The 10,724-nt window shown below is 33.1% G+C and overlaps 1 protein-coding gene across 9 annotated transcripts; it reads left to right on the forward strand.

Annotated features, from left to right (window-relative positions):
- Nucleotides 1-1,328: 1,328 nt before the first annotated feature.
- Nucleotides 1,329-6,984, forward strand: LOC140768724 (uncharacterized). Of its 9 annotated transcripts, none has more exons than XM_073109102.1 (8): nt 1,341-1,464; nt 1,588-1,673; nt 3,219-3,401; nt 4,530-4,805; nt 4,949-5,055; nt 5,202-5,334; nt 5,480-5,674; nt 6,459-6,984. In XM_073109102.1, exons 4-8 carry the CDS (start codon nt 4,545-4,547, stop codon nt 6,738-6,740), a joined length of 978 nt encoding a protein of 325 aa, XP_072965203.1. In that variant the 5' UTR covers nt 1,341-1,464; nt 1,588-1,673; nt 3,219-3,401; nt 4,530-4,544; the 3' UTR covers nt 6,741-6,984. The 9 variants fall into 9 exon arrangements, with proteins under 9 accessions (XP_072965209.1, XP_072965205.1, XP_072965203.1 ...); XM_073109109.1 differs by having other exon boundaries at nt 1,346-1,464; nt 4,535-4,805; XM_073109104.1 differs by lacking the exon at nt 1,588-1,673 and having other exon boundaries at nt 1,332-1,464.
- Nucleotides 6,985-10,724: the final 3,740 nt, after the last annotated feature.

Raw genomic sequence — 10,724 nt, forward strand, 5'->3', positions numbered from 1 at the left:
GATACCCTATTAAAATGACTCATTAGTCGTTTACTATTAAGGTAATTATATGAAAGTCTATTAAGGTTGTGTTTGGTTTATGAGATGTATTACTAAGAAAAATGAACTATTCAACCGTAGTTATTGGTAAAATCCCGAACTAACATTTAGATAAAAATACTAACAAAATATAACACTAATCGGTGATTTATTTAAAATATTTTAGATGAAACGCTAATAGATTAAGCGAAGCCTATCTTTTTATGTTTATCTTTTACCGCACATAGATGCTGATCAGATCAACGTCTTACATATAAATAGAAGATGCTGAACGTGTTAGCGTTTTCCTCTTCTTAGATAAAATGCAGATAAATTTAATATTTCATATGAAGTTTAGGAGTGGTCCAATATGGTGGGAGCTACAATTCCAATTAATAAGATTTTTTATATCATTATATGGAAGAAATATTTTTATCTTAGCCCTATCTTCCAGGTACTGATGCCAAGAGTACTTAATACCTCCCATTAAAGTAGTACTTATTAGACAGCAAATGTTTGAATCATAAAGAATATTTATTTTTTCCCCTTTTAATCTTTATGAATATATATATATATATATATATATATATATCATATTTTGCTTTAAAATTTATTACAAAAATATTTGAGTTTTCAATCTATTTGAAGAAATAGATTCTGATCATCTGGTTCGCATTTAAACCAACGTATAAAAATTCAAAATTTAAATTTGCTTTCGATTCGATTTTAAAAGCTCGCATGCATCTTTGCGGACTAAAATGAAAAATAATAAACTTATTTCTCTAAATAATTCAAAAGAAAATTTAGCTTTTTACGTGATTTAGTTTAATTTTAAATTTTAGCATTTAACTCCTTAAAAAAATTAATAATTTCTGTAATTAAGAAAAATACTTTAAGATGTAAGAAAAATACCTTAAAAATCATAACCTTAGTTAAGGATGTCAAGGGATTTGATTAATTTAAAATAGTTTAGGGTTTAAGATGTAAGACAAAAAAGATGAGGGGGGTGAAAGTGAAAAAATTAAGGGGGGGAAGTGTAATTAATCCATATTATAAATGGAATTTTATTTTTGGTATCCTGCGGCATCGCATCACATGGCGACGATTTCTCTCCTATCCAATTTTGCCGGCCGAGCATTCCGAGGTCTCAATATCCGCCGTCCGCGCAATCGCCCAACGGCGGAGATGGAGCACCGCACATCTTGACTCGTAAACTTGACTCACCAACTAATACTCCCTCACTATCAACCCGACACTCCCCGGCCCCACCTCACCAGTCAACAAACCTGGTCCACTTTCTCTCCGCCTCAACCGCTACTCCTCTTCTTTCTTTCTTTCTTTTTTTTCCTCCATTTTTTTCTTAGGAATTCTATTAAATACCAATTTCCTCGCATAAATGCTAAATTAACTCCTCGCACTTCTCTGACTCGGCCATTTCCCTCTTCGGTGAGCTCTCTCTCTCTCTCTCTCTCTCTCTCTCTCTCTCTCTCTCTCTCTCTCTCTCTCTCTCTCTCTCTCTTCTGCTCTCTGATCCGTGATTTGGTATTCCTCTTGGATCGACCTGAGAAGGTAGATATCGATCTGGATCGGTTCGCCTACCGGCCTGTTGGATCTCGTGGGGATATTGGAGTAGGATCTCCAACTCGAATCGAGGCGTATGATTAATGCTTACAATCTTCTTCCTGTTTAAATCTTGTTGTAGGTTAGGAGGTGATTATTTCTAGGTTACTTTTTTTTTTTATTCTGTTGCTGATCTTGTGTAGTTTGTGGTTGTAAGTGATTCGAGATCGACTCTAGGTAGTGTGTTGCATTGCTGTAGTTCTTTTGGTCTGAAAGATGCTGATTTCCGATATAGTTGGAGGTTGACTATCTTTTGACACGAGATGTGACTGCCGCTAGTGGACATATTTAGAATTGAGGACGAAGAAGTTCGTGCGGTAATTGTTGAATTATGTAATAGTTAACTAAGATAGAAGATAGTATCACTTGAGAATCTGGTGTTCATTTTACTGTATAATTGCTTAGTTTGATGGACGATTTGCATTTTTTTTTTTTTTTTGAGTTTACGAAATTATCGTTGGAATTAAAATGATGTGTTGTGGTAATTGAGAGATCCAAATGTTTAACTGCATCTTTGACCCTTAGTCCCTAGAATATGGGTTCAAAACTTGACGAATTCCCAATATCATATCTATCTTGGCATCCCTTTATTAGAACTATGAAAGTCACCAATTTTAGACACAATGCCTCTTTAGGCACTTCTCCTCCCTCTTTAGGCAACTGAGGTTAGCCTCATCTATATATTTTTTCAATAGATGTCAAGGATTTTTTGCCCCTTTTATGTAGTGTCAATTTTATTTTATTATGTAATCATTTAGGTTAATTTTTCAAGAAGCAAGGCTAAGGTCATTATGAATTAGGAGCCTCTTGTTGCTGAAAATCCTATTGTAATTCACTACACTTACATACTCTACCATGGCAATAGCATACTGTCGCATTATATGTTATGTGATATCCCTTAGAAATTCCAAAATATCAGACCCAAATACATCAATACTTTTTTTTTTCATATTGATACTTATCACTTACTATTTTTTCTTTATTTTCATTTCCAAGTTGTCTTTCTTCTTATAGAATCTCACTCATCTCTCTACATCTCTAAAAATTTTGACTCACTTGCTTAGGACATTTCTTTTTAGAGTGATCACTGGAGCTGGCCATTTAGGCTAAGTGGTGAACTGTTAAGTCAACAATTTGGTCCACCTACTGTTTTATCTCTAGCATTGGTTCTTTTTATGTTTATTTTATTATATATCTCCTTTATATGCAAACGAATTTAAAGATTTATTATAAAGGTATTCATGCAAGTTATATCCATTTAGAGTGTAACTATGCATAGACATTTTAAATATAAGGATAAATCACCTGTTAAATTCTTTCCAAGGATTTTACATGTCAACAACCACATATGTTGTTTAATAGTAATCTCATCAAGTGAGTATGCTTAGAGGACAACTCTCAACATTTTCCTCTTCACTTACCCCAAGGCCAGGCTTTAGTTCTTTGATAATCTCTCTCTGGTCCCCTAAGAATGACACGAGGTCTGATTCTCGTCTACTCCGTTACTGATTGATTGCTGCAATCGTTATTTTTTTTTTTATGTCTTCACGGTTCCTCCTTTTTTCCCCTTTTTTATACAGATGATTAATGTTGATTGCGTAAGTACATCGAATCTGGAGTTATGTAAATTTCAAATAGCCGAAAATTGCTTCTCTACAAGGAAGTCAGCCTCGTGAACTAACCACCATTATAGGGTCAACTGATATAAGACAGCCTTTTGGAAGAACTGGCTTTCAAGGCAAAGAATGATTTAGTCATCAAAGGTTGAATCGTTAACTGTACTAACTGATTTTATGCCTATTATTTCGATGCAAGAGTCACCTACGGGAAACCCTCTTGTCAATCTTTTATGATGCCAATTCATGAACTATAATACAACTATGATATATCTTGGTTGATTATCCTGAGTGGCATATATCTTTGCTGATCTTTTATTTGAGGTATTGGCTTGTCGAAGTACTACGGATATCGTTTTGCATGCTTTACTGATGGCATATTTTTCATATTTGATAAGTAAGCATGTACTCTGTGGCAATGATAGTTGAAAGATGATGACAATTTTTGAAAGCCCTATTGTCATTGTTTATTAGTATGATAAAGAAGAAAAGGTAGAGAGATAGGATTAAATCGAATCCACCACAAATGAGACTTATTCACTACAAATTTACTTGCATAGGCCAAATAAGCATGACGATAAAATTTCAGAACAAATAGGGCTGGCTCATATTTACTTCTTAAGGCACTATGTCACTAAAGTTCTGTTGTGTATCAGTCTGACTTTCCTAAACAGTTTAAGATGTCTAGGATGCCTCAAAAGTTACCTTAAAGCAGATCTTAACTACATTGAATCCAGACTTGACTTACTCTTCCCATACCAAGAGCTTAATTAACTATAAAAAAATTGTTGTCTTTGAATGCTAATTATCTGGTCTGATCTTCAACACCAAAATCTATTCATCTAACCTTTACAAGAGCATGATTCTCCTCCACCAAATTGCAATTTTTGGAATTCATGGAACTGGATTAGGATAATGATATTCACTTATGAGCATGTTTGAACACAATTTTTGTTAAAAGGTTGAAATACTGAGACATACTTATCTTTGGCACTTTGGTCTTTTATGTTTTTCAGGAAAAATATTTGCATCTAACTTGTATTTTATGATTTTGCTTCCAGACGGCAGCTCTGAATAGTTTTATGGAAGGATCTGGGAAAATGTATTATGTTCTTTTACTGTTGGTTAACATGAATTTTGGAACTTATGGCATCTATACATCGAAATATATGTTATGCTTGATCTCTGTGTTGGGTTTAGGAGTAAATCTTGTAAACTTTCATTTATGATATGTCATTTATCTTGTTTGTCTTTTTCCTTTTCTTTTCGATCCAGAATAGTAAGGTAAACATGTCAGGATCCACATTGAGAGATCATAATGTACTTCCAGCTTCAGAATTGGAGAAGAAATATGATGGTGCTAGTAAAGGAAATATTGCCAAAGCTTGCATTGGCAACGGTAGCAACATTGTTGTTGAGCGACAGAGCACTCCTGTATCATTGCCATCTACTTTACCGAATGATGTTAATCCAGAGGTTGGAAATTCAGAGGTCGAGTATATAGACTCTGAGAACCTGACAGATCTTTCAGATGTGGATGCAAGTCTTCATGTATGGTTTAATCCTTTTGTGGTTTTCAACCTGTTGGTTGCTTCTTTATATTCCCATGAATAACAAACCTATTTCTGTCATTTGGTTCCCTCTTCTGGCTCCACATATAATAATATTTCCACTATCTTTGTGCTTTTGTGTAGACACTAGTTGCAAGATTGGACTCGAAGGATTGGGTTCTGTTATGTGAAGCACTGAATAATGTGCGCCAAATATCAATATATCATAAGGAAAAACTGCTGGAGATGTTGTAGGTCTTTTAACTCTTGCATTTTTCAAGATATTTTTTTGAGTTTACTAATCCTTTATAGGCAAGGATAATGGATACTTTGTTGCTTCTTATGGTAATATTTATCTTCTAATTCTTCAGTTCAATTTTATTACCACTTGTAACAGGGGAGTTGTGATTCCACTGATTGTGAAATCCCTGAAGAATCCGAGGAGTGCTGTATGCAAGACAGCAATTATGACTTCTTCTGACATCTTTAAGGTTTACAATGATTTAATCATTGATTCACTTGATCCTCTGGTATGTTTCAATCTTTTACCCTTCTCTTGTTTCAATTTTATTGTCTACTGAGTACTGAGAACATTGAATAAAATTGTGCTTTATCTATAACCTTCCTGACAATAGTATGTACAGTTGTTTACTCTGTACTCCCTCTCCTTTTCAGCTTGTGCAGTTGCTTCTCAAATCTTCTCAAGACAAACGCTTTGTTTGTGAAGCAGCTGAGACAGCTTTAATATTAATGACAACTTGGGTCTCTCCTTCTCTACTGTTACCAAAATTGCAACCTTATCTTAAACATAAGAATCCTCGAATACGAGCAAAGGCGTCTATGTGTTTTAGCAGGAGTGTACCTCGACTGGTGAGTAACCTGCTTTCTCTTCAAAATTATATATTATAGCTAGCAAATATATGTTGCAATAATTTCCTTGTTAGATGTTGTTTGAACATCATTGTAAGCATGCATTGTTTTCCTCTTCTTTTTTCTTTTTTTTTGGGGGGGCGGGGGGTCTTAATTAGGCAAGTATCAGGTCATGTACCCAACTTACAAAAGTTGCTAGTTTGGAGATAGCCAAGCAATTTATCAAGTTAGGCCTAGTGGCCTATAACAGGATTAAGTGGTGTATTGGCTGACTTGATTTGATTGTATCATGACAAATGAGTTATTATTGAACTTCCAACACAAATATCAACCATGTTAACTCACCAATTATTTTAAAAGTTTAAACTATTGGAGAGCAGTGATTTTTATATTTTGTATTTAACACTTTCACTCACTTTGGGCCCTAGACATTTTGATAGGTCTGGCAAAAGAGGTCAGCTTAAGCTGCTTTGGTAAAGAGATATGAGAGTGAGGCTAGCTTTGGGCATCCACTAAGCCAAATGAGAAGGATAAATGGACTTGATTTAAATAGGTGAAAATTTTATATTTTAAATGGTAAGATAGTCTGGCAGGATTTAAACCCAGTATCTCTACATAATAATTAACAGTAAAGTTGTGTTTGAAGTTGGAGTAGAGGTGTTATGCAGTACATGTTTCCTCAAAACATGATTGATAGTGATATTCATATCACGTCTTACATAACCATTTGCTATAGTGACAATTACCTACTTCTTGGTGTGAATAAGTGGTATATCTTTTGCAGGGCATAGAAGGAATCAAAATGTATGGAATTGACAAGCTTATTCAGATTGCAGCATCTCAGCTTAGCGACCAGCTACCTGAATCAAGAGAAGCAGCTCGGATCCTGGCCTTGGAATTGCAAACCCTCTATGAGAAGTCTCAAACATCACCAAGTGAAGGCACTGCAGAATTGGATGCCGATTCTTGGGAGGCCTTCTGCCAAGCAAAGCTTTCTCCATTAAGTGCTCAGGCAATTCTTCGCGTTACCTCTACAACAAAAGATGGTCTAGTAGTTGGTTGCTAACACATAAGTTAGAGGTACAGATTCCACTTTTTTTCCCCGGTCCTACTAGTTGCCTTACATTTTGTTGCTACAGCCATGGCTCATTTACATTGAGTTTTGAGGCATTTATATTGTGGTAGCCTTGGAGCTTATGATTTGACATATGGTGTTCATATCAAATTTTTATTCTTGAGCCTATCCAGTCAATTCCTTTATTGCCTTGAACTTTCAAATTAATTGCAATCCTATGTTGCTACTAGTGAAACTGCTGAATGCCAAGCGATAGTATGCGTTTTTTTCTTGCTCGTCAGGCCTTTTGAAGGCAATTCATTATCAGACTCATAATTTCATATAAAAGAAGGCAATTCATTATGCCAAGCGATAGTATGCTTTACAGCTGGTTAGAAGGCAATTCATTATCAGACTCATAATTTCATATAAAAGAAGAATTCTCAGAAACAGTTTATGGATGTGAAAAAGCAATGTCTCTCAAAGCTTACATCTAGTTGATAGAGATTGCACATCTAGGACAGAGAGTGTTTGGAGGAACAACTGGCAGGTCTACCAAATCCTCATGCTTCCATTCTATGAATACTGCTGCCGCATCTTCAGGTATTTAATCTTGTGATTGTCTTAAGGACATAAGGATACATTAAAATTTTAACCCTCTTTTTTCTTCAGTAAGGATAATATACAATATATAATTGCTTTTCTTCCTTTCTGAGAAATGGGCTATTTGTTTTAAATTTATAGTCATGGAAGAATGTTTCTTAGAGATGAAAATTGCTGAAAAGAAACCTGTGCAATTGAGAGCCCTCCTGTAGACAATGCAGTTATTCCTCTTCTTCCATGGATGAAGATTATTATTTGGTGTGCAGATCTAGAAATGGTATTGGTACCCCTCAAGAACACTCTTAACTTTTACTTTTATTATTATTAACAATTTTTTTATATAAGTATTTATCATTCTGACTCATGTATTTTGCCATATACTCACTGACAAATAAGATATTCTAGTACGGTCTGCGACCCAAAATAATAATAATAATAATAATACTAATACTAAATGATCAATTGTTTCGGTATCTTCTCTTAGGATCTCCATGCTTTATGTATTCCTTTTGTAGCCAGTGAATTTTTAGAACTTATGCATATGAAACATCTACTATGTACAGTCTTACTCTTGGGCACACAGGGAATCTAATTAAAGTCCACCAACAATATTTGAGCATTATCTTCTGACCCCACTTTGAACATTATTCCTAATCATGAAAAGCCAACCCCCCCATTAACAAAAAGACACTGATAGCTACAAGATACTGACCTACATAAACCACTTATTTCTTCTTTACATAAACGTGTACCATTAATTGATGTACTAGTATGTGGGTACCATCTTTGTTCTTAACGCAGGCGATTGTGACTTTCCACCACCATTTGTCTATTATTGTTGATTAAAATTATCTTGGGTTCTTTCTGTAGTATTATCCCTAGAAATCGGTTTGGTTTCCAGGTATCATGGGCAAATAATAGGATGCATATTGGCTTGTTAAGAGTGCAAGGGAGTGCTCAATATTTGGAGCCCTCAAAGAGCTCGGTGCACTCACACTTGCTCTATATTTATTATTTATTTAATATAATATATATATATTTATATATTATATTTTAAATTACTTAAGTCTTCTAATATTATAATTTTTAATAAAAATTATATGGTTAGAAAACTTATTGATATTTTTATAACAAGGCTAATATTTAGTTTTAGAAATAATTTAAATTACTATTTTTTTAAATTAAAAATATCAAAATTATACTATACAAAATAAAAATAAAATATTTAAAATAACTTAAATAATCTAATATTAGACTCATTTTAAAAATCTCTATAAGAGCATTCTGATGGTATTATTTTTATTAAAAATTAATTATATATTTTAATTTAATGAATTAGATTATTTAAATAAGGATACATAGGGATTTAAAATTTTGGATTAAGTTTTTATAGGATAAAATTGACATTTTTAAAATAGTATGCTCTAAATTTGGAACCCTATTGACCTTGGAGATGCTCTAATAGCTAATTTTTAAATATAAGTCGATAACTAGATACTCTAATGAATGTCCTCGCCAAATTCTCTTACTATTTTATTTTTGTAAGGGTTATATCTCTTAGATCTTCAATTTTTAAGGTAATATATTTCTTTTATTAGCTAATTAGCTAACTACCGTATTAGATTCAAAAAGTATGTGATAAATCTTGTTAAGATCATTTTAATGGTGGCCTTAATGACACCATCCTCTCCGTTAATCACGAGCCGGCCAGCGATAATCCCGTCGTTAATTTTTTATTGTTTTAATCTCCTTTCCGTGCTTCTGCCACGCTCCGGTGACTCATTCGGATACTCTCCGGGTCCCACCGAACCTTTTTTCTTTATTATACTTTCTATCCCCCATCAGATTCACGTGGGGCCGCATTTGCGGTTTACCCCTTCGAATATGTAAAAATTTGGATCGTTCTTTTTCTTTTCTTTTTTCTCTTTTAGCAAATCGCTACCTAGATTTTTTTTAAAGACTAAATTATACGTAAACCTTCTTATTTGTGACGCAATATCATTTAAACCCCCGAATTATTGCCTATTTTTACTTTATAGGCTCTAAACTTTTTTCACACATATATTCGAAATCTCTTACTTTTTTAATGTTATTCTATGTTAAAATTACTCTCCTTTTATGAATTATTTGAATAGTATATGTTAAAATGATCGATAGTTTAAGAGCTTTTAAGTTAATTATCACAAAGATATATATATATATATAATATAAAGACCTCTAAATTTAAATAGTTCAAAATGACTATTTTGTTAGCAAGACATTTGTTTATTGATCCAAAATTGATATGTGGATTATCACACAATCAATATTTTACCTCATTTGTGTGAAATTGTACTAATTTTCTTTCCAAATTTATGGTCAGATACTTATACTCTCTTCCTCTCAATCTTTTTAATTATTTCCTTCTCCTTTTTTTTTAATGTTTTTCTCTCCTAATAGTTATTCTAATCTTTCCTTGCAAACCCTCGGTCTATCTCAACTTATCTTTCCTTCCCATCTCCATATTTCCCTCCCAATCTTAAGTTATGTTAGAGATGATCACTGGTTGGCTCGTGCTGAATAATAAAAAATCTTTTAGCAATATTACTCATCAAAAAAATTTAATTTCATTTCATAAAAAATACATACTAATAAAGTAATATTTAATAAACTAAACTTTTGACGTGGGACTAAGTAATCACAGAAAACAGAAGGATGAGTCTGTCATGTATTGCTTTTATTAAAGTAGACTAGGGTCGAATCGAGCTTAAGTCAAGCTTGGGCTGATTCATTTTAGACAAGTCCGGCTGAGCTTAGACAGACTGAGCCAGTTGATCATCACTAAGATCTAAGGTGATGTTACTTTAATCCCGCTTCTTACCCTCTCTCCTAATTTCTCTCTCTTTCTACCAAATTCTTTCTTATGAATCTCTACGAGTCCCTCTCTCAAATATGCACAAGAGAAAAACAATCTTTTCCAACGATATAGAAATTATGATATATTTTTTTCTAGGGTATATAATTTAGCCTTTTTTATTGAAAAAAATATATAGCTACTAAATCTTAAGTCATTCAAGCCTATTGTGTATTTGTTGAACATTTTGATCATGGATTCAGCTAAGACTAACCAATAAGGGATGTCTAACTATATTTAATCAGATGCACACTAATATATTAATCATGCACATTCGACAGCTATAATCGTACTTAAAGAGAAAAAATAATATGAGACTAACTGTAGAATTTGATCGAGTTCAATTAGAACTATTAGATATGGATGACTGATAGATTGAAAAACATCAATTCTTTATATTTTATTCTTTATGGTTAGACTTGAATTTACTTTTAACCCTTTTATAATCTCTTTATGATTATATCTAAACTAAGATTATTATTGTTTTCATTATATTTGAA

The sequence above is a fragment of the Typha angustifolia genome, chromosome 10 (assembly GCF_048772165.1).
Source record: "Typha angustifolia cultivar Huaian chromosome 10, ASM4877216v1, whole genome shotgun sequence".
NCBI classification, from domain to species: domain Eukaryota; kingdom Viridiplantae; phylum Streptophyta; class Magnoliopsida; order Poales; family Typhaceae; genus Typha; species Typha angustifolia.

Excerpts from the sequence above, each read along its gene's own strand:
- LOC140768724 (XM_073109108.1), top strand. The coding sequence starts at position 4,545 with ATGTCAGGATCCACATTGAGAGATCATAATGTACTTCCAGCTTCAGAA. Across the intron at positions 4,806-4,948 it reads ATGTGGATGCAAGTCTTCAT|ACACTAGTTGCAAGATTGGA; the intron begins GTATGGTTTAAT and ends GCTTTTGTGTAG. Across the intron at positions 5,675-6,458 it reads GCAGGAGTGTACCTCGACTG|GGCATAGAAGGAATCAAAAT; the intron begins GTGAGTAACCTG and ends TATCTTTTGCAG.